Source organism: Leptopilina boulardi, unplaced genomic scaffold (genome assembly GCF_019393585.1).
Source record: "Leptopilina boulardi isolate dan_hultmark-lab unplaced genomic scaffold, ZJU_Lbou_2.1 LbouV2_368, whole genome shotgun sequence".
In the NCBI taxonomy this organism is placed as follows: domain Eukaryota; kingdom Metazoa; phylum Arthropoda; class Insecta; order Hymenoptera; family Figitidae; genus Leptopilina; species Leptopilina boulardi.
This window is the reverse complement of record NW_026137938.1, coordinates 379,868-406,542: the sequence shown is the minus strand read 5'-3', so window position 1 is coordinate 406,542 and position 26,675 is coordinate 379,868. Positions and strand designations below refer to the sequence as shown.

Here is a 26,675-nt window from a genome sequence, read left to right as displayed (position 1 = left end):
ATCCTCTTCAAGGAATTCGAAAAGAGGTAAACGCGGATCGAGAAAACTAAAGCTCGTTACAAAACCATCTCTTTACCAAAATTTAGTAAACTCACAAATTGTAAATAGACCAGTAGCAAAAGTTAAACCAACTGTTAGAAATATACTAGAGCCGGTACTCGTTAATAACAACAATGAAAACATCGACATTTCGATTATAGATCTAACAATTGAAGAAGCTATAGAACAAAGAATTTTATCTCAGCAAGAGGAAATCAGACAAATTGAATTTGAAAATAATGATATCGATATAATAAATTAATGAATTCTTAATGGCGCCTTTACTTGATGATATACGTGTTTTATTTGGTCGTCCTACCGGAATTATATTTCAATCGCCACATTTAACCGGAAATAGAGTTAGATTATCGATTTTTCCAGGAACACCATACAATTATATTTCGGAAGAAGATTTGCAAGTAGAATTTCTTCATTTTACACAACCAGAAGATCACATAGTTAATAATACTCACTATAGAATAATCGGTCAAATGAATGTAGTTGCTTTCGGAACAACTGTGACTTTTCTGGTAATATCAAAAGATACACCCTTCAACCATCCTATAGTTACCGGTGTTATAGGAAATATAACAGGTCAAGTTTTAGGATTATTGCCCTAAAAATAATATACGAAAAGGGCAAATGTTTCCTAGACTAACTAGGGTAGCTTCCGGACTATCTAGCGATCAATGGTCAGAAATAAACGAGCGATTAGAGAACTTAGAACATCACAATCAACAGTTAGCTATTTATTGCAAATCCGTCTATTGTCATTTAGAAAAAATTGAAAGACGAATTAAATTTTTATCTTCATGGTTACATGCTCTTAGTGATTCGAACACAGCATTGGTAGATTCGGCTATTGAAATAAGAGAAAATTTAACAGAACAAGAGAATGTGATAAGAGATCTAATTGACGAATTTAAATCTCTAAGTATTAAAAAGGGCATTTAAATAATAGAATGAATCCTTTCTGGAAAAATTTAACATTCAATAATTCTGAAGAACAATTGACAATAATAGACAATAGGATTCAATCTTTTCTTGACGATTACCTTAGGATAGCACAGTATGCGTTCTACTTAAGAACTCAGTTGGAAATAGCCTATGAGATAGTAGATAACCTTACTGACAGAATTCGTGATGAAACTGATAGAGACATGCGTTTGAAGGATAATATAAAAGAAATAGAGCAATTATTATCGGATCTTAAATTGTAACAAAAGATAACAATAAAAGCGAAACAAAAATTATCCGCGGTGGCGAAATACAGACGATACTGCCAATTTTTTTTTTGCATATGATAATAATTTACGAATAAAAAAAAAAAAATAATAAGCACATTACATGTTTAAATAATGAATGCGTGATGGCTGAAGCCATTTCTTTAGTACCACCCGAAGAAGTACTAATTTTGTCTTCCGGTTTAAGATCAGGAAATGTTAAATTAAAAATCTCATCCGACATATATTACAATTTTATTTCAGAAGATGCCTTAATCGGTTATCAAAGAAGGTTTCCCCCATACTATTATCCGATTGGTAACGCTTATCATCTTATTTTAGGCGAAGTAAACTTGTTCTTTTCGAATGTGGCTCTGACATTTTACGTAGTATCATCTCAAAGTCCTTTACAAGGACCTTATGAGAACGGAATTTTAGGGTCATCAGGATTTAGTGCATTGAGACCTAATTAATTTTTGCGACAACCTGGCGAATCAATTAAGAAAATCTTTATACCATAAAATAATATTTAATAGAGACAATACCATAATCAAAATGGCTGACGAAGACCCTCCTGCCCATCATAGCGGTACGACTCTTACCGCGAATATTACAGCTCCCACTATTAACCCAAATACTAGTGCAGCTATGGCGTCCGTTTTAGAGTGTATGACATTACAACAAAGCACTTATCATATTCCACATTTTGACGGTAAAAATCCCTCGTTAAATGAATTTTTACAAGATGTGCTAAACGGTGCTGTATTCATAAGCGAAAACAGTGAATCGGCTTTTATAAAAGCAGTTCTTGGTAAATTAAAAGGACCTGCTCGAGAAAGTGTTAGAGATAAAACCTTTGATAGACTCGACGACCTTATTACTCACTTAAAAAAACGTTTTGCCTCTACAAAAAAATACCAATGGTACTTTGAAAGTATCATTAATTTGCGAATGAAACAAACGGAAACAGTCAGTGACTATAATGATAGATTACAAGGGTTAATTAGCGGTGCGAAACATGCCCTTGGAGAAAAGTATGGTGCACGTTATCGACGCGTTAACGATGATGATGAAGATAATGATATATCTGTTAGTGAAATTATGATCAAGCCAATAATTGACTGTGCCCTTGAAGCCTTCATAAGGGGTCTTCCTGAGGAAATGTCAATTTTCGTTGACACACGAAACCCGAGAAACCTATCCGAAGCTTTTGAACACGCGTTACGCGCAGAAGAAAGACAACGGTATTCAGAAAGATCTAGGTCATCATCCTATCACATTTCTCGTACAGGAAATATAGACCGACCACGTTCGCCAAGTCCATATTCGCGACAGTTAGAGATTGGAAACGAAAAAAGAACCCGCGAACTAATTCAGGATTCTCGGTCAGAAAAAGTAAATGCTGAAACAAACAAATCAAATCTGATTCAACTCACACCTGAACAATTGGCCCAGTTTTACAAATCAATGTGGCCTCAAAAATCTCAGTCTGTTCCATATCAATATCCACAGGCTGCGAAATACCCGCAGCAGATGCAATTTCAAGCACCTGTTCAAACACCGCAGGTGATGTCACCATATAGAGGTGGCAACACACCCCCAAGGTCATTATCACCAGGACCTCAAACTAATTTAAACTCCCAACAGACTCGCCGCTCAGACGCGGTGGCGAGTCCGATCCTCCAGCGTTCGAAAACGGTACACTTCGCGGAGAATTCAGTAAAATCCTTAGAGTCGGAATTAGGAACGAAGACTCCCCAGTAGTCGAATTGACTGCTCCCGAGTTTAGACATCCAAAAATCAAATTTTTAGTTGATCCTGGATCAGATACTAATTTGATTAAACTGAATGCTCTGGACCCGGAACTAATAATTGCAGTCAAAAACAGCGCTGAAATTACAGGAATAACAAATCATTCCGTTAAGACTCTGGGAACTATCGAACTTACAATTCAGAAAAATCCAGTCGAATTCCACGTGGTTAAAAATAATTTTCCGATATCCACATCAGGTATTTTAGGAAGACCTTTTCTTCGTCAAGAGCAAGCTCAAATATCGTTTCGACATAATGCGTTAGTTACAATCTCGGATCCTATAACTCCTATACCCTTCGTAGATTTAGAATCACAAGAATCGAAAAAAAATTTGAAACCTGAAATTAAACCATTTGCTCGAATTCTCAGAATTAAAGCGAGGACTAGACAACCAATCGCGATCGACGTTTCTAACAAGGGCCTAAAAGAAGGTTATTTACCTCTAGTACCTACACCCGAAGGACTTTACCTTGGTGAAGCAGTGGTTACCAATACCAATGGTGTATGTCATGCAGTGGCTATCAATACCACTGAAGAGGATATTGATCTTGAACTAACTCCACAAGAATTAATACCTTTTGATTTCTGCAAGTTTCCTGGAGAAGAATTAACAGATTCGGAACTAGAGGAACTTCAGGATCAAAATGTTAATGGTTATTCTGATAGAGTTATAAAGGTTAAAAATGCCCTTTACGTTTCACATCTGAGCCCTGAAGAAAGAAAAGTTGTTTACGGTTGGGCAGAAGACTATGCTGACATTTTCTACTTGAATGGGGAACCTTTGTCATGTACCCATTTAATTCAGCATAGAATTCCAACAAGAGATGACAAAGTCATCACTAGAAAACAATACAGGTGTCCTCATGAAGCTCGAGAACAAATGGATCTGCAGCTCCTAAAACAATTGAGCTGTGGAATCATTGGTCCTTCGACTTCACCATACAATTCCCCAGTTCTTATCGTTCCCAAAAAACTCGATGCTTCGGGTCAAAAGAAATGGAGAGTTGTTGTAGACTATAGGAAACTAAACGAGCAAGTTATAGGTGACTCTTTCCCGTTACCCCATATAAATAGCCTGCTCGAAAAATTGGGCACTGCGCGGTATTTTACAGTTTTTGATCTAGCCATGGGTTTCCATCAAGTAGAAACACACCCTGACGATAGGATTAAAACAGCTTTTTCTACCGGCAACGCTCATTACGAATATAAGCGTATGCCCATGGGAATAAAGAATGCCCCTCCTACATTCCAACGATTATTAAATAACGTTTTAAACAGTATGCTTGATACGGAAGCTCTCGTATATTTAGATGATATCATTATTCATTCCGACACTTTAGAAGAACATGATAGAAGAGCTAGACGGCTTTTTAATCGCCTCCGTGAAGCAAACTTAAAATTACAACCTGACAAATGCGAATTTCTAAAAACGGAAGTAGCATATCTCGGTCATATAATCGGTCCAGAAGGGGTAAAACCTAATCCTAATAAAATAAATGCGATAAGGAATTTTCCCCATCCTACCACTATCAAGGAACTTCGAGGATTCCTTGGATTAACCGGTTATTATAGGCGATTTATACAAGATTATGCAAAAATATCAAATCCATTAACAGACCTCTTAAAGAAAGAAACTGTTTGGAAATGGACTGATGATCAGGAAAAAGCTTTTCGTCAACTCAGGAACCATCTTTGTAAAGAACCTATTCTACAATATCCTGATTTTACGAAAACTTTTAAGTTAACTACCGACGCATCTGAGCGTGCAATAGGTGCTATTTTAACTCAAGAATGCGACGGAATCGATTTACCCGTGGCTTATTTTTCAAAGGTCATAAATAAAAATGAACAAAAATATCCGAAAGCGGAAAAAGAATGCCTTGCGATCCTATATGCCGTAGAAAATTTTCGACCTTATCTATATGGTCGAGAATTTATTCTAGCTTGCGATTTCGAACCGATACACTGGATGAGTTATATTGAAAATCCAGGTGCGAGATTACACAGGTGGAGGCTACGTCTTCAAGATTACGTGTATAAATTCGAGTACAAGCCAGGTAAAATTAACAGAATTGTAGAAGCATTATCAAACAGTCCCATAAAAGAAAAAGACAATCAAAGCGACGTGACGACGGACGCAGATACAGATAAATCTACATCCTCGAACCTTAGTGCAAAAAGTGAAACTCTTAATCCTGATCAGATTCCAATGAACGTGTTAATAGATAAGAAACAATCCGTGCAATATCGAGCCTTACCCATAACGCGAAGCGAATCTAGCAAGAAGGATAATAAGGAAAAGTGCGCGAAAAAGGATTCTTCAAATAGTGAAAAGCCCTCTACTTCTGCAAGGTATAAGGAAAGGCCAAAAACAAATATTTTGAATCCTAATTATAAAAGAACCTTAAGTGATCCATCACAAGTTGTAAGAATGCGAAGACCCCTCCCTAAAACTCTCATAAAATCAACGATTCCTAAGCAACCCCTCTCCACAGGTAAAAATCCGCCGGGTCGACCTAAAGGTAGTACCAAGAGAGATGAACGAAAGGATCAAACATTTACCTTACCTCGAGGTACTAAAAATCTCGTCGATCCGAACGAGAGTTGTATTGCAAAAAGGCTAACTAGAGGAAGGGAAATTCCAAATCCAGAAACCCCTGTTTCTAGTGAAAAACCATCATCTTCTAGCGAAATAACAACAGATGAGGAATTAAATGAAGATTCTGATCCCCCAGTTTTCAGAAAAAGTCATAGCGGTTTCCCTAGTGTAGAAATAACCCCAAAACAGAAACAGGCGAGTCCAAAAATAGTAGGTTCCGAGGATCAAATTCAAACCACTATTCCTCTGTTCTCCCCAGCGAAAAACACTTATACAGACGTTTATGTAGATGGCGCCTGTAGTTTCAACGGAAGTGGAGAACCAAGAGCTGGAATAGGTATTTGGTTTGGTCATAATCATCCCTTAAATATTTCTCAGCGATCCAAGGGTCGACAAACAAACAATGCAGCTGAAATAGAAGCAGCAACTGTAGCCGCCTTAAAAGCTCAAGAAGCAGGAATCCAAAATCTGAGGATTAACACCGACTCAAAATTCTTAATTCAAAGTGTTACGGATTGGATCCCAAAATGGAAACTAAACCAATGGAAAACTAAGGAAAATAAACCTGTTAAAAATCGCATTGCCTTTGAAAAATTAACAAAGGCTTTAGAACCCTTAAACGTTGTCTGGGAACATATACCGAGCCATCAAGGCCTAACTGGTAATGAAATGGCCGATCAATTAGCAAAAGAAGGTGTCAATAAAGAACAAATCATGGACGATTTTGAAATCGAAGAAGAAAAAGAGGAAGAAATTTGTGATCTTGAAAATGTGATTATTAATATTGCTCCCCAACCGATTGGAAGCACAGAAGAAGAATCAGACGTCAAAGTGTGGAAAGTAAAAAGTGGGTTAGAAAAATCATTTCAGCAATTTGACAAGTCAATGCAAAATAGAGGATTCGATCAAACTAACCTAACATTAGCATGGGACCACGAAGGAATGGATAAAGAATTTACTCGTCCAGAATTAACGCATGTATCGGAAGGTGAAAATGACGAAGAACTCCTTGATACTCTAGAAGCCCTGGATCCATGCCAAAATAGTGATGTCGAAGATGATGCATTCACAGAAAGGATAAGAAAATTTTTGGACAATTACAACAAGCGCCAAGTTTCAAATGTTGAAATAGAAAATTCGCCGCGACCTTCGCCTACATTACCTGCTAAACAAATTGAAGGAAGACAGAGTACAGTACGTTTCAGGGACGATCCAGATGTCATGCATTCCCCCGCTAAGGATTATTCCCAATGGCAAGGATCAATATTTCAAACACCTGGATTTTCCGTCATTCCTGATGCTCAATCTACTCCATTTGTCTACATGAAAACAAATGGTTCAAAAATGGGAAAAAAATCTAGTGTTGTGCCACGCCGACTACAGGAAAAAACTAATGATAATGTGTCGGGAACAAAGTGTACACCCATAGAAAAATCTTCCAAAGGTGTAGGTATTCCGTATTATGATTCCCCATCTTTTTCTGATACTTGTGACGACAATGACTTTAAAATAACGAAAGACGTGTTGACTAAAAATAACGTAATTCAAAAATGGTCAGAACCATTAACATATGAAAGAGACAATTATGCTCATTTCATGTCAGAAGATTGTGAACCAGTTGATGCTATTTCAAAACTTTTAGTGGCAACCGAGAGAATCGATCTTCAAGAACTGCAGGAAAAACGACCAAAAATAGGTCAGATACTTATTACCCCTAGTGGACGATATTGTACCTATTCAATAATTGTTAAACAAAGACATTATGACGAAATTGACTGGCGAAATGTAATTCTAGGTTTGAAAAATCTTAAATTAGCTTTGAGCCGAGATACTCGATCTACATGTCGTATGGCAAATACAGGTGATTTGTTAGGTTCCCTTCCCCAAGGTAAAATGACAGAATTATTAACAAAAATATTCCGCGGTGGCGATATCATTATGATATTGTGCCACGGAAAAATTGAAGTTCCACCCCCAGAATTGAGGCCAAAAATTATTTCGGAATATCACGAAAGTCTACTAGCAGGTCACAAGGGGATAACGAAGACATATAGACGAATTAGAGAACGCTACCTTTGGCCTCGAATGCGAGATGAAATAACAGAATTTATACGAGGATGTCAGAGTTGCCTTCAAAATAAATTAGTTAGAGCTCGTACTCGTGAACCAATGATAATAACCGATACTCCTGCAGGCCCTTTTGACAAAGTATCCCTAGATACCGTAGGAAAGTTACCTACTACTCCAAATGGGAATCGGTATATTCTCACTATGCAAGATAATTTCAGTAAATATTGTATAGCAGTCCCTATTTCCGATATAAAAACAACCACAATCGCTCATGCAGTAGCTACTCATTTATTCTCTCAGTTTGGAGCGCCTAGATGTGTTCTTACTGATCGAGGAGGAAGTTTTATAAGTTCACTCATGAGAAAATTGGAAAGAATTTTTGGAGTTAAACAAATAACCACTTCTGGCTACAGACCTCAAACCAATGGAGCATTAGAAAGAAGCCATATTGAGCTGACAGATTTTATTAAACATTATGCTGAGGATTTTGACGATTGGGATCGTCTTTTACCTTTTGCGATGTTTAATTATAATACATCAGTTCACGAGGCAACTAATTTCACTCCTTACGAGTTGGTTTTCGGAAAACTAGCAAGAATTCCAAGTTCATTTCCCCAAGGACCAGAGCTTGAGACTTATGGATCCTATTTAAAAGAACTTATAACTAGAATGAGCGAAATTCAGGGAATAGCTGCCAAAAATCTTGTCCAAGCGAAACTAAAGTCTAAAGAATATCATGATAGGACTGCCCGCCCTCTAAAAGCGAAAATTGGCGACAAGGTGTTCGCGTATAAAGAAATCCGAGCGAATAAATTCGATAAGAGAGCCGAAGGTCCTTATACCGTAGTAGGATTTACTCAAAATAATAATGTAATCCTAGAAGATGAAAATAACGAGAGATTTTCAAAACATAAAGATAAATTAATGATGGCATATTGTTAATTAAAATCTTTCTCTTTTATCAGGTTGTGAAGAGATTGAAGCAAACTGTGTAAGGAGTACAAAAAAAAAAAAAAAAAAAAAAATCAATATGTACTTAAGCGTTGAAAATGCCACCTGCCAATTTTGAGGATGAAATAGTGTTAAATGGAGAAGAATATATAACGCTGATGTCCCCAGATTTAATTGTAGACGAAATAGACGTATTACTATCTCTAAAAACAAAACACAATTTTATTTCTGTAAATCTTCTAAACGTGGAATATGAAAATATTAGTCATTCTATAGAGAAGATAGGAAATGAATTTCTTTTAGTAGTTGGAAGTGTAGAATTAGAAGTTAACGGTGATAAAATTTTCTTTCTAGTTATAGACCCTAATACGGAATCATCTTTTCAATTTAATTCTGCAATAATTGGAACTAAAACTGCTATAACATTAGGATTAGTTTCAAACCTAACTGTAGAATATTATCTTCAACATCCCGTTTAATTATTAGGTATATATATATATATATATATATAACTCAAAATGAGTGAATTTTTAGAAGTCTTGCTTCCCAATGTAGAAGATGTCCCTATTTCGGAAATTAGTCGGAAAAATCCACCATTAATTATCAAAAGATTATTAAAGGATTTCGAAAAATCATGGAAAATCCCAAGAACACTAGCTAATTTAGCATATAATGCCATATTGCTAGATTGTCTAAAAACTGCTCAAAATATTCGTGATGTTAGAGTTGCTGGTCAAACAATGATCATTTATGATGAATCCGACAATGAAATTCTCGAATCATTGACAGTAAAAGTATTTTCTGGACAAAGGACAATATTTCGATTAAAATCTGGTTTTATTTGTCTATATCCCAATCTCTATGCTATTCTAAGATCTATTAAAATCATAGATCCAAAAAGCCTTTTGTATAATTATGTAGTGTATGTTATTCTAAGCAGTAATACACTCACTCTTCAAATAGGTTTAGATATGGGTTTTTCTTCCTGGATATATTATCTAATAAACAACATGAATTGTTGTTTTAGGCCTTTACAATTTCTACCAGATGGTCAATGCTTACACGTCTCTTTCCCATTGTCTCTCCCATTCAAGACACCTATCCACAAAGCTAGGAAAAATAAACTAAACAAAATAGGAATAACTGATTTTCATGAAATACCTATAAATAGGAGATTTACAAGTTGTTTGTGTTCATGTTTTGATTTACCACCATTGTTTAAAGAAGCAGAAGAGTCAAAATATCAAATTATAAACATACCCTATCCTTGGTACTTAAAAGATGATTTCGAATATATAGACCATAATTTCATAGAACGTTACAATGAAAATGACTGGCGACAATCTACTATAGAAAGCTTGTTCGAAACTCACTTCAGGAAAGCGTTAGTCGTTGGAGGGCATTTTCGAACTATTACCTATTACGAAAAGGAACTCGGGATGTCAGATACGCATGTACGACCAAACGAGTGTGAATAGTATCAGTCCTAATGTCAGTATGTATTGGAGAAATTCAAATACAAACACTGTTTTCATTTAAATTCAATTCTAACATTTATTTCTTCTGTAAAAATAGGAGGTCTAAAACCCCATTCAATAAAAACTATCTGGAATATTTCACCACGGCAAAGAAAGGATGGAAATTCCACTAATAGGAGGCATTTTAGATGTGAAAAACTACATCGCCATTGGATTCAAGGTTATACTATTGCTATTGATGCTGATCCTGTCTCGCAATATCTACCTATGCTATCGAAAGATATCTAGCAGACGTAGAAGAAACAACAATTTTCCACCGCCTCCTCCACCTGCGCCTCATGTGATGCTCCAGGACAGAGTTGCTTTTGACGTCTCTGTCTGAATAATAGTCGATGCTGAATCCTGCTGCTCCTTCCAAAATTAAATGTGTCCTGCATCAGATCCAGCAAAAGACCCAGATTTCATTCCCGTTCAACAAAAGAGTCATACCATTGAAAAATTATCTTCAGTAGCTAAAAGAAAATTTATAATTACTCTCACGAAACTTTTAATTAAAATCAAAAACAATATTATAAAACTATACAAACCATCATCAAACAGGAAACCGAAGCCAATTTTTCAAAAAGAAATCCTACAAAAATAAAATAATAAGAAAAAGCAAAACAATAATGAATTAAGTGAATATTAACTATACGAACCAGTGCATATAATTTTCATCTTGTCAACATTCATCAACAATGCAGCGAGTTTTTGTTTGTTTTTCTACAAATAGTCCCAAAAATTATCCAAATACGATGCTGAACTCTACAACAAATTCCAGTTTTCCCCATTCAAAATAAAATATACGAGTCCCAGTTCTCTCCATCAATAAAAGAATCTCCGTGTGCCAAGTGTAGTTTAATAAAGAAAATGGCCTCTCAGTTCTAAAGATGTGAGTGGTAAAAATTGTGATCAGTGCAACGATATTTTGAAATGTTGACTACATGCGATGAAATTCTAAAAAAATAACTATGGTTAAAACAAGTAAAAGACAAAATTATTTTTTATATATACATGTATGATTCTTATACTCACTCTAATTGCTGCTACAGTCATACCCTAAGTTTAAATTTTCAGTTAAAAGAAACAAAAGCAGGGAAATTTTACTGGAAAAGGAGATAAAAAGTAATTAAAATGTTCTTTAAAGCAAACGTCATTTTTGCTATTAAAATATATATATATATTTCCTCTCTTTATATGAGAATATGAGTGAATAAATGTATGTGAATGAATATATATGAATGAATATGTGCGAATGAATATTTGTGTGTTGATGGTATATGTATATATATATATATAAAGTTTACAAATATAAAAATACAAACTATTCTTATCTATATGTGTTTAAAAAAAAAAAAAAATATATAAATATAATAATATATATATGTATATATATATATATAGTAAACTATAAACAAATAATAAACTTATTAATTATCAATTTAAAAAAAAAAAAAAATAAAATAAAAAAAAAAAATAATAACAGTAAAATGATAAAAAAATAAAAAAAAATAGGGGGTAACAATAATAAACTTATAACTATTAAATAAAGCTAATAAAATAAAATAAAATAAAAATATGATATGTACAAAAATGTGTATATACATTAATCGTCGCTGCCATAAATAACGCGATACTCGACTCGGGCCCCCGTCGAATCAATTATTCGCATTTGAAGAATTACGCATAGTAATTCTTCAGAGGGGTTAGTAGGCCCAAAACACCAATCTAAAACGAAAAAGAAAGAAGACGGGAATTACATATTAAACATTTGAACATGTGCACGTATATGTGTATGTGTATGTATATGTGTGTATGTATGTATATATATATATTTACTAACATGGAGGGGGTGCGTCAGATTCCTCCTGATAAATTATGCGGTAGTCTGCATTTTCATTATCCTCCCCCCTTAGTTTTACTTTCAACAAGACCCCAATCACTTGCTCAAAACTACGGAGCTCAGGAAGGAGCTCAGGAAGGGGCTCTTGACGGCGCAGGAATGGTACCCAACCTAACCAATTAATAAACGATATATGACAAGCGATTAATAAATAAAAATAGTTAAAAATACTAATAAATAAAAAAAAAAAATTTCTTACCATCATTATCCTCTAACACAAGGTCGGGAGGAGTCCTACTCCCGCCCAAGCCTCGAGCTGCATGACCATCACCTGTAAAATAAAAATTTGAATAAATGTAAGTATGAATGTTAGAAAAAGGCGCACAAATGTGATATAAAAAGTTTATAAAGATAAAAATATCTTACCATTATCCACCCACGAAAAGAGATCGGGCATATCGGGCGGAGTTATACTCCGACCCAAAGCTTGGGCTGCAAAACCATAAGCTGTAATATAAAAATTGAATGAATAAAAGTATGAATGTCAGAAAAGACGTACAAGTGTTATACAAAAATTTATATAAGGATACATGTAATGATAAAAAAACATACCGTTATCTGCCCAACAAACAAGCTCGGGCATATCGGGGGGAGTCAAAGCCCTTGCTCCCTGAACATCATCTGTAAAAAAAAAAATAATAATAATGTTAATATAAACCCAAATGTGTATTTAATATATAATATTCATGACTCACCTTCGACAAATATGTCATCTCCTAGTGACTCTATGTCACTCACATCTGGAGACGTAACATTCTCCGATTCGTCTTCTTCTTCTGCCTCATCTGTAAAAAAAAAAAAAAAGAAAAATGTATATATATGCATATATAGGAACCCATAATTATGTATATGTTTTTCATCTAAAAAAAGAGGTTTTGTTACCTTCTAAATCTTCTTCGCAATTTCGTGACTCAATGTCACTTACATCCGGAGATGTAACATCTTCATCAGCTCGATCTATAAAAACTAAAGTATTAATATGCATGTCTAAAATTTATACACGTATGGGCTTTACGTTAACAATATCCTACCTGTTATAGGCAGATCATCACCTGCCAGGCCATTCTCTTCAGGCCAATCTTCACCTACCGGTTCCTCCACTAAAAATCCAGAATAAACCACAAAAATCAATAAATACAATTGAATTTAAAAATATTTCTCTAATATATATATATATATATATAATACTTACATGTGGGGGGCAAGATGTGCTCCTGACTGGGCGGGCGTGATGAGCCGGGGCTGCGATCGCGGGCTGCAATATTGCACCCGACCGTTATCCTTTCCTCCTCACCGCGCTCATCATCAGCATCGCTTGCACCTTCATATTCATTGGCCTTATACCAATGCCATCCGTCTGTAATTAAGTACAAATGTATATGTGTATGTGTATATATGTATATTTTTTCTTACCTTATTTTCTTATTCACAGTACTTACCCTCTTCAATCGTAAAGCGGTATCTAATACCGGTGTGGGAACACACAGCGGAAACCACCCCTCCTTCAGCTCTTGCTGTAAAAACTAACAAAATCTCTAGGTTATAAAGTTTTTTCGATTCATATATTAAAAAAAAAAAAAAAAAAAATTTGATTGATGATAATAGTGCAATTATATGAAAATTTAAATAAAAATTATTACTAAAGTTTAATAAAAGTTTTATTAAATAATTGTAATTTATAAAAATTATCTCAAATTTAATAAAAATTAATAAAATTCTATTTTTATTGTTCAATAAACAATTTCTGTTAAATAATAAAAATTATAACAAAATTTATTAAATTTATTAATAAAGCGCAATTTTAGAATAATTAATAATTTTTGGTAAATTATAGAAAAATTACCTGTTAATTATAAAAATTGTTAAATAAATAAAAAAAAAAGGGGGCATAAAATAATTAAAATTTTGCAATAATAATGCAATTATTATTCTTCCTAATTCGAAATGATTTCAAGTCTTACATAGATTATATTATATTCATCTATATCGGATTTCCTCAAAATTTCTATATAGATTCTATACTGTTAAGCCTATATAGAAATCAAATAAAAACTCCATATAGATTGTAGAACATTTGACCTACGTAAATAATACATTTAAGTCCTATATAGATTCTACATACTATGGCCTACATAGCGCATATATATATATCTTCTATAGAGGTCCTATATTACTTAGCCTACATAGAGGGGATATAGTCAAGCGACAGATTGAGCATTTGTCATTAGATAGGCCGACCGACATAGATCCTACATTGAACCAACTTTAAATTTAATTTTAACAATTTTTCTTCAAAGTAATAAAAATTATTATTGAATTTCGTAAAAATTCGATAACTAAACAAAAATACGTTAAAATCAGATAAATTTTGGTAAATTTTTATTGTTAAATAAACAAAATTATGGAATAAATAAATAAAAATAAATTTTTAAACTTCATTTTCTTGTAGTTCGTATCAATACCGAAATTTGATTACCACAATGAGACACGAAATTTTGAGATCTAAAACATGTAAATCGAGATTGAAAATTTTTTTTCTCCAAATTCAAAACATTCGAAAATTTATATAAAAAGGTACTGCCAGATAAAATCCTAAATATCTCGTAAACTATAAGCCTAATTAAAAAATGTCATTGATTTCAAAAAAAAAAAAAATTTTCAATTTAAAAAAAAAAAAAAAAAAAAAAAAAAAAAAAAAAAATTACAATAAAAACAATGTAATAATTATTAAAAATTTGTTAAATAAATAATTTTTCTAAATATTTATAAAATTATTATTGAGCCGAATATTTATTAAATGCTTTAATTATTCTTGCTAAATTTTAAATTATTATTGGAGATTTGTATTAAATATTAAAAATTTGTTAAATAAACAATTTTTTTTTTAAGTTAACAAAAATTCCCATAATTCTTATTAAAATAAATATTTATTAAATAATTTATAATTCTTGGTAAATTTTTATAAAATTAACTAATTAAAAACAAAAAAGATAAATAAATAAATATAAATAAATAAATAAATAATAATATAATAATTATTAAAGAAATTGTTACAGAAATAAAATTTTATAATAATAATATAAGTATTATTAAAATTTAAATAATTATCAAAATTTTATTATATGTACCAAATTTTATTATTAAATTTTTGAAAATTGTTAAATAAACAATTTTTTATATGTATAAAAAAAAATTGTTGCTAAAAATTTATAACATTAAATAAATTTATTAAATAAACAAAACTTAGTAAACTTAAATTTTTTTTTACGAAATTTCTATTAAATAAATAATTAATTAATAATTAATTAGTTAACTAATACATGTTGTTTATTAAATAAAAATATAGGAGAAATTCATTCATAAAACTCAGTATATGCACTGTGCATTTAAATCCTATATTGTGGTCACTATGTTCAAACCGTAAGCATGTATACTCTCTATATATATATATATATATATATATATATATACTGTGTACAAGGCATGAGCTGTGGCGCCGAGCTGTCTGTACGCGCACCCATCTAAATAGATGGTACCCATGCCTAATAGCACTTTGAATATATGAACCAAGACAAAAAAAATGCAATTTTAAATGTCAATTTATTTTTACGAACAAAGAATTTTTTATATAAAACATCAATAATAAAGTTGAAAATAATTACTTATTCTAATCAATTTTAATTTTACATTTACAAAATATTTTGATTAAGTAATTTTATATTGCTAATAAATTATAAACAATTAAAATTTTAAAGAAAGTTAAAAAAAAAAAAAAAAAATTTTTTATAATAATAATAATTATTATCTATTTTTAAAAGGATGTGTGTATTTGTTTACCGAGAATGAGATATATTTATCGATTGTTATAAACAATCAATAAATAATTCAATAATAGTAAAAAGAAATAAAAAAATAGAAAATCTTGAAACTTACTAAACCTCTCCATAAATTCTCTGCTGTTTTCCGCATTTCCAGCCATTTTTTTTTACTCTCCACCCGCACTTTTACACTAATTGTTTTTTTTTAAAAAAAAAAAATAGTTTTTTTTTAAAGTTTTTGCACCACCCGCACTTTTACACTAATTGTTATAATAAAAAAAAAAATATAGTCTTCCAAAGTTTTTGCACTATTCGCACTTTTACAATAATTGTTTAAAATAAAATCCTCCGATATCCACTAAAATTGTTCAAAATAAAATAATCCCAGAGATTTTAAATTTCACAAGCGCACTTGATCACTTCACGAAATGAACTGATTTGTATCAGCACAAAGACATTGATACTGGGTCCTATACTGTAGCAGTGCTTAGAAGAGTCACCAAGTAGACACAATATTTAGATTATATGTCGATATACAAAGTATAAGGAATGCTGTGGTCGAGACCATGAGTTTTCGGGGACGAAAACGGAAAAATCCGCGGTGGATTGTTACGAACTATCGTAACGAAATTATAAATAAAAGATAAATAAAATGATAATAAATAATTTCAAGAATAATTGAAAATTATTTAAGAATAAAATCTCCAAGTCGATGCCACAATGTATATAGGCATGTAATTTGAATCCCCGATAATCGCGCGCGTTGAGTGATACTCCACACACACAGTCTTATATTCTCGTTGCTTCTAAAAATGTATCTATGACTATGATATTATAATATAACTTTGTTAAACTGTTATATTATAATATATTATTTTATTCTATCTTATGTTATATTATTCTATATTATGATTTATACTATATTATATTATGCTATATTATAAACTATATTAATTATCTAATACCAATATTCAAGCTTGAATATTATAAATATATGCATGAAAAATATAATATAGTGTACTTACCTTATATAAAGATACTAAAATATTATTATAAATAAAACAATTATACTTTACTCATTTTTATTAGTAATTTGCAGTAATTAATTAATTAACAATATGCAAATTATTGTTAATTCATGATTTTTTTTATTAATAATGATAAATCGTATTATTATCATTGTTAATTACATTTACTAAAATTAATATTAATAATTAATCATAATTATTATTATAAACAATTGGATATATTACCAATACTATTTTTCTACTTATTAGAATCATCATTATCAAATATTATTTCAAAGAATATGCATTGTATATGCACGTATGCGTGTGCATTATTTTTATCGTGTGTACGTGTGTTCATAGTATGCCAAAGTGATATGCATAGATATGTGTATACATTGTTTGGTTGCACATTTCTACGCATATTATAGTAACCAACAATAATGTGATTATTATATTGCAATTATTATATTTACGAAAATGTATTATTTTATAAGAAGGGAGAAGAATCGCATATGTCAATTCTATCTATCTTTCTCTCTCTTTCTCACGCGTTCAGGTGCAATGAGTCTCGTAGCGTGGATGCGGTACACACAGACACGGACTCCCCATAGCCTGCGTAACGCATATGTGTGAGGCGCTTGAGGAGTATCGCGCGATGCAAACACTGCCTTCCTTCCCCTATTCTTTTCCTTATAATACCTTCAAATTAAAAAAAAAAGGGAAATAAAGATAGAATAATTGTTGATAGCTTAAATTGGAACATGTCACATTTTCCAAGCACATATAAACTCGCAACAATTAAGATTTTATTTTAAGAGGGTCAATTTTGTAAAAAAAACAAAATGCATATAAAAAAAAAAAAGAGAAGAAAATTTTTGAGACATGTATGTCGTGCATATATGTATGTGTACTAAGGTAAATGTACGTGTGTATGCGTAAAATGTATATGCATATATAAAAAAGGAAAATAGTTTCATTTTTAATATGAAAACGATAATCTGTGCAGAACTATGACCGCTCTGGAATTCAACAAAGGTTGCGAGTTATACTTTATTAAAAACACATATATACACTTACACATATGGAGATGTGCAGTTCCAATAGTGTCAACAAAGAAAAGAATAACAAGAATCATGGGTTCTGAGAATATCGATGGACGATGATCTAAGTTTTCTTATCGATACCCCTGAAACCCCCAGAATCCTTCTACCCCTGATTCACTAATCCCACTAAGTGCATCTCGCGATGCTCTTTATAAGCAGAAGCTCATAGGGCCTCATTGCCTATTCGTCTTCAGTCAATCACTTAGTACGTGTTACTGATTTTTGCATTATTTCTTTAAAAAGTGAACTTAGAGTTTAAACTGTGGAGAAAGCTCAATAATATACCTGCTGAATCACGATAGATTTTCGTTGAGCCAGGTAAATTAACAGCAGTGCTTAAATTTCTAAAATTAAAATTGCTGAATCACGATAGATTGTCGTTGAGCCAATTTTTAATTTTAAGAATAAGGCCCGTCTGCGAGCTGGCTCCAATTTAAATTCTATTTTCTTTGGGCGGACGTAAAATTAAATCGAACCTTGAACCGGCTGAGTCCCAATCGGTTGATCAGTACAGTGAGAAATTATTTAATAAATTATTTATAATTTATTAAATAATTTTTTGTTCTTAAAACCGGCCAGTCCGTACGGATTGTACCTGCGCCGCTTGTGTCTGATAGGGTACCGGTACCGCGTTTCGAGACGCGGAAATACGCATAACACCTTTCTTTCGTTTTGCCCGTTGATTGTGTGACGAGATCGCGAGAATTCTCCCTTCTCAACAAGCTCTCTCGACGGTAGTGTGTAAGAGAAATCTAGCCGTAAGTAATAAAAAACTGTATCGTTCCAAAAACATTATTCTTTACAAAAGAAAGCATATAATGTGTAATTTTTGCAATTTTTACTTTGATTTTTAATAAATTTTTGTAAACTAAAATTCCAATTGTTCTATTCAATCAAATAGACCTTTTTATTTGTGCTGTCAAAAATAGTGTGGATTTTCATCTCAAAGCTAAGAAACATTATTTACGATCTAAAGATTAAATTGGCAGTTTCGTCTTCTATCGGCGATATAATTAATCGAACCCACATAAAAATAAACATTATTAAGTTAAATGTTCATTTTGACTTTTAATGGCAACTTGGTTCCTCCGGCGAATAGAAAATTTTAAGTAATTGTTTAAAATTATAAAAATTAAATAATTAATTTTTCTCGTTCGTAACAAGTATTAATTATTATTTACCTTTTAATGAACTCCTTGAATATTATTAAATCAAATTTTTCACTTCACAAAAAAGTGACTTTCACTATTATAGGCATAAAAAAATTTTTCTCACTAGTTGTTATATGTAGTTAATCTCTTGCGAATGCTGAAGAGCAACTGATGCCTGAAAGTCCTCTCTGAGGAAATGTCGTCGAAAATGTGAAAAATTTTCAAACATTTCATCTGTATATTTCAATACGAAAAATTTTGAAAACTTTTCGTCTAAATAAATCTATAAGAAAAAAACGAGACCCAAAAAACTCATAAAATAGGCTTTCCGGTAATAAGAAACCCTTGTAAATGGTCATTCTAAGACAAACCAGATGTGAAAAACCTCTCAAATCGAAAAAGAATCTTTCAACCATCGTATGTTTTTTTAGCAATAAAATTTTATGATACATACAAAAAATCTTTTTCGAAACTTATATTTTTTGCAATGGTTATTTATGGTCATATAATAATTGAAAAAAATCCATCATTTTCGGAAATTTTTCCTTATGGTGATAAATAATTTCCAGTTTTATGTGGAAAAAGCTTTTTTCCTACTTTCTTTAGAAATATTGACCACTTATATTGGAAAAAAATCCATCATTTTCGGAAATTTTTCCAAATATTCTAGATGAATTTCCGTTTTTCTGTGGAATTAGTATTTTTCCTACTTTTTTCGGATATATTTCCTATTAACCATTCGGAAAACCGTATTTTCCACCTACTTTCGGAAAAATATCCTACTATTTTATTGGAAAAAATTCCGAAATTTTTTAAATATATATATTTTTTAATTATTCCTGGATCAACCATTGTAAAGAGTGTTGACTATCGATAAATATATATATTTTATATTATAATTGTGTGAGTGTTCGTTGTTACGAAGGTAGCCCTTTTTTTGTTGTTAAAATACTAAAGTAAATGTTAAAAATCAATTTTATTAGAAATAATTAAATGTCGACAAAAGTCGACTGGTGCAAGGCAAAATTAATATCTTTTATAAATTTAATTATTATTTTTATTAATCCTTGAACTAGCACTAGGGATTTTCTTGTATGATGAAGTTAACATTTTATAAATTAATCCTCCTATGGATTATTCAGGAAACGTTCCCTCAAGGTTTCGATCAAAGTTCGCCTTAATATTTGAGTAGAAACTCAAAATTTTTTAAAAATTCTTTAAAAGAACGCTTTTAGAAACATTTAAATGTCCTCCTCATGGGAATTTTCCTCGTGTGTAACATTCAGGGAACCTTCCACATAATTCTAGGGAAAGCTTTTTATAATATTTCGTTGGAAAGTTCTCTTGATGTTCCAATGGATGGTTCCTACAAGGTGGAGATTTGAATATTTCTTAAAGTTTTCCTTAAATTTTCAAAGGAAGTTTAGGTTTCGTAGAAGCTTAAGAGAAGGTTGTATTATGTGAGAAGGGAAAAAATAGATGAGAGTTTTATAAAATTATAAAATGTATAGAAATTGTTCATTAAAATTGGATTTTCGTAAAATAAAATACATTTTGAAGTACACTTAAATATATGTCAAGTCTCTAGCACGCCAAATTTACCCGGTAGAAATTTTTGAAAAAATTGCTAAAAACGCGATTTTTGGGTGTTTTAACCCTACTTTTTTAAAAATCCTGACGTGATGAAAAATTTTTGTGGTCAAATTTGGATTCAGCGCATTAAAAACTGCGGGAAATGACTTTCCGATCACAGACAACCGAAATTTTTTTGCTGGTTAATGTTATAGGATAACAAAAAAAAGGATAGGAAACGGATAAGTGCGGCAGAAATACGAAGTAGGGTAGAATGATTAAGATGATGAGAAAGGATAGTGTGGTAGATTTAAAGGGTGGATTGAAGGCAGGAGGGGAGATATATTTAGTAAGAGAGGAGAGCGGAGATATATTAGAATAAAATGATCAGGAAGTGTAAATTATTATTTACATCAATAGTTTAAAATTTCCTGCAAAATTTCAATGTACTTTACCGACAAACAACATAGAAAGAAAAGTCGTATAGCTAAAAAAGTGTCGAGCTTTTAAAATATCAACCAAATTAAATTTTGAAAGATATAAAATTCGATGATTTAAATTTCTATCATTTAGAATATCGAACAAATAAAATGTCGACCAGTTAAAACATCGACTAAATAAAATGTCGATCATTTAGAATTTCAATCAAATAAAATATCGACTTAATGTAATTCGATTAATTAAATTTTCAACCTTATTAATTTTTGGGAAAAATCATGCGCCTCTACACCGTGGGGTCTGTGAGACCCCAAAAAAACACATTTTTCGGATTTTGGTTTTAAAACGATTTTTTTTCAAATTTTTTTGACACTTAAATATTTTTAATAAGACATTTAAATTATGGAGACTTTTTCTAAAATTACTTAAGAGTATTGAAAAATATTATTTAAGTTAAAGGAATGAGATACTTTAGAAAAGGTAGATCTTTGAAAACTGCTTAGGCTCTCACAGACCCAAGGTGTGCTACTTGTTTGAAAAAAAATAGGTGTGTTCTCCGAGGGTTAATAAAAGGAATAAAAATTTTGTTTAAAATTTAAATTACTAAACACAAAAACTTTAAATACTTTTCCTTGGATCAAAATTCCCTGACTTTTGAAGTTTTTTAACAAAATTCTCTGACTTTGCCTGATGACTACCAACATTCCCTGACTTTTTCCTAATTTACGGCCACCCTGATAATTTATACACTCTTGTTAGATAAAAAATAAAGTGGAAGATTAAAAAAATGTAGGTAGATTTGGGACACTTTCCGTTGATAGTGGAGTATTGCAAAGGAGGAAAAGGAAAAAAAGACAAATGAGTGACGGAATTTAGGGGGAAAGGTAGACTTAAGGAACTTCACTTAATATTGTATTTGCAAGGCAGAGGGTAAAGGGAACAGATGGGTGGCAAGAGGACGTAGGGAATTAGAATGATTAAGATCTATATAAATGAAGGATAGGCTGGTAGGTTTTGAGGGCGAATTGCAAGAGGAAGGGAAATTTTAATAATGGAGGGAAAAAAGTTTATGGAATAAATTGGTCAAAGGATATATAGGCAGGAGGTAAATAGTCAGAAAGGTGTAAAGAAGAGACACTTTTTGCTGATAGTGGAGTTGCAAGAGAGGAAAAAGTGATTATTTCAAAATTTGAGTATAGAAGAAAATTTTTTTTAGAAACTTGGAGCCCTAATTAAACCGAAACTGTTCCTGATATTAAATTTTGCTTTCTGCCTTTTTTAAAGGGTTTTTAGTTGTAGTGCTTCCAGGTTTGAGTAAAGCTGACAGCACCAAGCATTTAAAAAAAATAAAGTGCCGAAGATTTTTGTTTGTGGCATTAAAGTAGCCCTAAATTGTTAACTAGGTCCCATCATGATCCGATGCTTTGGTGCTGTCAGGTTTACGTAGCTGAAAAATACCTATATTTACTAATCAAAATTGGTGCGAAAATATAATAACTTTGTTAGGTTTGCGGTTTTGCTAATGATGATGAATCATCTTTATTTATTCAAAAGGAAAGGAAAGGAAATTAATTGGTATATCTTTTTGAAAATAATCAGTATGTTATTGGTATATATCAGGAGGTAATTGAGTATAATGAGAAATGAAAGATGAGTAAAGATCAGAGGGGTTCCTGTGGTTAGAAAAGCGATGTTATGGTTTTAAGTTTGTAACAGGTTATATACAACTGTGCAGTATAGCATTTTCTTAACTACATATTGTGTATATATACACTTTGAAAGTGACGCCGCACTGTATTGATGCTCCGGATATATATATACGTGGATAGTAGCCGTGGACGCACTCTCATAATATCGAGACAACCTGTGGTCAATTATTGTCCGACAACCACAGAATTGTTCGGAGTCGTCGACTCTATATCTGATCTGAAATTACTTACAATGGATTTTCAAGAGGAGGCACATTGTAATTTTATTCAGTCGTGCTTTCAAAAAAAAAAAAAAAAATTAGCACAATCTATTGTTTCAGGTGTTCCAAAAAAAGAGGATTTGTAAATTTGTTGCTTCCGCTTTAAAATCAGATGGCTTATTTTTTTTTGTCGATAAATTTTTTTCTATTTTAAAAATGATTGCGCAGAAAATTTCGGTTTATTTTATTTTCAATAAAAATCAATTTAAAATTTTTTTTTTAATTTCGAAATTTTGTTTTACAATTTAACTTCTGTGACAAATTTTTTATTTTTGTAAACAATTGTTCAGGTTTCCGGTGTTCTAAATTATATGACAATGTTTAAAAAAATTTTTGACCACAAAACGAAAAATTAATTTATGTTCATACTTTACGAAGGATGTGTATAAAACCTTTGAAATTATTTAAAAAAAAAAAAAAAATTTATGGTCAAGAATATCCCGTCTCTCAATTTATGCGACACTTCCGTATAAGTTTTTTAGATTATTAAGTCGATAACAGTAAGTCCTTTCCTTAAGACTTTCATCAAAGTACATATTGCTGCCATCTATAGCTATTCGATGAAAGTGACTGTCTCAGTTGCAAAACGTAAAACGACCTTACTAGTTCTAGTTTAACTCAGTAGGTAAGTAATTTTATAATAAAAATATTAAATAGGTGGTTAATTCTTCGTAATCTTATTATAATAAATTTTTAAAAGTTTTGAAATATCAAATTAATTATAATAAAAGTTTAAAATAAATATTTGAAATAAAACAACAATAGACTTTTAAAATTCAATTTTTCCAATTTTACACAACTAATCCAAAACTTGAAAACTATTTTTTTCAAATCTTTCTAGTTTTTTCAAAAATCAATATTTTTAAATTCTGTTTTTTGATTTCAGTAGTATTATTGATGCTCTTTCTTTACAAATTTGAAAATTTTTTTTAAATTAAGAAAATGGCAGCCATTTGTTGCAAAATCAAAAACCTCAATTTTCTCAAAATCATCATTTTTTATTTACTGAAAAATTTATTTACGGTTACTAGTTTAAAAAAATAACTTTTCCAAATGGGTTTGGCGTTAACTAAATCGTCGAATTTTGAGTTGGTAGCACAAATACGACTTTTAATATTTTCAAAATAAAAAATAATTTTTCCGACTTTTGCAACGTTTTAGTTAACACCAAACCCATTTGGAAATTTATAATTTTTATAATTAATTACTTATTTATTTATTTATTTAATAATAAACGGGACTGGTCCTTTTGTACAAAGTACTCTTACAATCTAAGTAGTTAACTTCATAACTCTTAATACATAGGTTCAACCTATAACTAAAAACTATAGGTAAGCCGTTCACAATATTGTATTAAGTACAATTCTTTTTAGAGCTAACTTAAATCTGATCGCATTACTATCAAACAAGTCCAATTCATCTGCTATCATATTTGCTTCTCTACATATCCTATCAATTAAAGAATTATTACCATAGTTAGTTCTATGAAAAGATGCAGAAAATTATAATTATTTTTGGATTATAATTATTTATAATTAATTTTTAATTTATAATTTTTTTTTATCCAGTAAACACAAAAAATGTTTTAGAAAAGAAAAACATTGTTTTTGAGTGAATCGAATTTTTTTTGATTTTTCAAAAAATGACAGCCATTTTGTTAATTTTCGAAATTTTTAAAATTTTCAAATTGTCATCAATAATACTATTAAAATCAAAAAACAGAATTAAAATAATTGATTTTTGAAAAAACTAGAAAGATTTGAAAAAAAATTCTCAGCTGTTTGGCCCTTAAACCACTCTGCCCTAAAATTTTCAAATGCTAGTAACTCGGTCAAAAAATATTTTTTCGCAAAACAACAAAATACGTGTCTCTACATTTGTTCTAAAAGAATAAGAAAAATTGTACTAATATTTGCATAGCTTCATTATTTTATTTATACACGGAGAGAAATAGATGGTACGGGATACTATCTAGATAGTACCAAGTACCATATTCGATCTTACATATACGGACAGCTATTTAGATTCTATTAGTTACTATCCAGATTGTAAGGAGTAACATCTTAATTGTAGTGGGTAACATTACCATATATGGTTATGTTATACAAAAAAAAAATGTTTACACAAAAAGTATACTTTTTGTAACATCTTTGATAGTAATGAGTAGAATAATGATGGTACCCGATAACATCTACTTTTTACCATCTTCCCTCACAGCACCAGATATCCTAGGATATTCCAAAAACATCCCTTGGATATCCTAAGGATACCCCAGGGATATCCTAAGGATACTTTAAGGATATCCAAAGTAGCGGCGGTTAGGATATCCTACGGATATCCCAGGGATATCTAAGGATGTCCCTAGGACGTCCCAGGGATATCCTAAGCATTTCCCCGGATATTATTAGGATATCCCAAGGATATCCCTGGAATAATTAGGGATGTTTTTAGGACGTCCTAAGGATATCCACAGTATGTCTATATTATCTTAAGGGTAAGAATATCCTTGAGTCGTTCTAAAAATGCCCCTAAGGTATCCATAAAACGACCCTAACATACAAATTAATTAAATAAAAATGGAAAACATATTTTTTTGGATGTATTTATAATGTATTTCCAAGATATCTAGAATGTACTTTCGGTGCGTATGTTAGAACAAAAATTTTTCATTCGGTCAGTCCCATAAAAAACGAATTTAAAGTGTCGAAAATCGCATTTTTGGCTTAAATATATGCTCTAATTATCAACTTTAAGGCCCAGATTTGACAGATGATTGACAATCACGGGAAACCTATTTGTATAAAAAAATCGCTATCTCAAATAGTCAAAATTTGAATCATAATGATATCCTAGGGAGATCTTAGCGATATTTCTAGAATAGTTTAACAATATACCAAGTTTATCTCAAGAATATCCCCACGATATCACTAGGATATCCCTGGAATATCCGCAGTATATCCCCAGGATATCCCAAAAATATCCTTCGTAACGGCGGTTTGGATGTTCTGTGGATATCCTCAGGATATCCTTTTGTTGTGAGGGAATTACCTCAAATATAAAACCATTTTTATTCATAGCAATTATTGTTTTATTACGCAGTTATAATTTATTAAATTTAAAAACGGAATTAAGTTTCGATTTAAAATTTTTAGTTCTAACTTTAATTTATTTTTGTATTTGGAGCATAGAATCAATTGACGTTTTAAATTTGAATTTTGGTTCGAAAGTTAATCAATTTTTTTAAAAAATTTTATTCGGTCCTGAAATTAAATCGAATTTGACTTTTTATAATTATGTTTCGGCATTTCAAACCATATCGCACTTTCGACTAATTCAACTGCGTCGATTCGTTCATTAAATGAATTAGTTAACCTACATTTGACTATAATTTTTAGTCAAAAGTCAGTAATTAATAGTAGAAAACTACTAATTTATTTAGTTAGGCTATTATTTTAATTAGTATAAACTTTAATAAATGAATTAGTAGTTTTTTACTATC

At 31.3% G+C, this 26,675-nt stretch overlaps 3 protein-coding genes across 6 annotated transcripts in view; 2 read left to right on the top strand and 1 right to left on the bottom strand.

The window, feature by feature from the left end:
- LOC127287260 (paired box protein Pax-5) overlaps positions 1 to 26,675 on the top strand; it is a 185,608-nt gene that overhangs the window by 60,282 nt on the left and 98,651 nt on the right. The window lies entirely within an intron of this gene.
- LOC127287252 (uncharacterized) lies at positions 5,461 to 8,737 on the top strand. Its single transcript, XM_051314080.1, has one exon. It carries the CDS (start codon positions 5,507 to 5,509, stop codon positions 8,684 to 8,686), a length of 3,180 nt encoding a protein of 1,059 aa, XP_051170037.1. The 5' UTR covers positions 5,461 to 5,506; the 3' UTR covers positions 8,687 to 8,737.
- On the bottom strand, positions 11,693 to 16,926 carry LOC127287275 (uncharacterized). The gene is made up of 7 exons (XM_051314116.1): positions 16,049 to 16,926; positions 13,555 to 13,638; positions 13,308 to 13,472; positions 13,147 to 13,215; positions 12,998 to 13,072; positions 12,811 to 12,900; positions 11,693 to 12,736 (listed from the first exon to the last, which is right to left on the bottom strand). The coding sequence occupies exons 1-7, from the start codon at positions 16,092 to 16,094 to the stop codon at positions 12,600 to 12,602; spliced, it is 666 nt and encodes a 221-aa protein (XP_051170073.1). The 5' UTR covers positions 16,095 to 16,926; the 3' UTR covers positions 11,693 to 12,599.

Coding starts and splice junctions, on each gene's coding strand:
- LOC127287275 (XM_051314116.1), bottom strand. CDS start 16,094: ATGGCTGGAAATGCGGAAAACAGCAGAGAATTTATGGAGAGGTTTA. Junction 13,639..16,048: donor AGAATTTATGGAGAGGTTTA/GTAAGTTTCAAG, acceptor AGATTTTGTTAG/TTTTTACAGCAAGAGCTGAA. Junction 13,473..13,554: donor CCGCTTTACGATTGAAGAGG/GTAAGTACTGTG, acceptor ACTTAATTACAG/ACGGATGGCATTGGTATAAG.
- LOC127287252 (XM_051314080.1), top strand. CDS start 5,507: ATGCGAAGACCCCTCCCTAAAACTCTCATAAAATCAACGATTCCTAAG.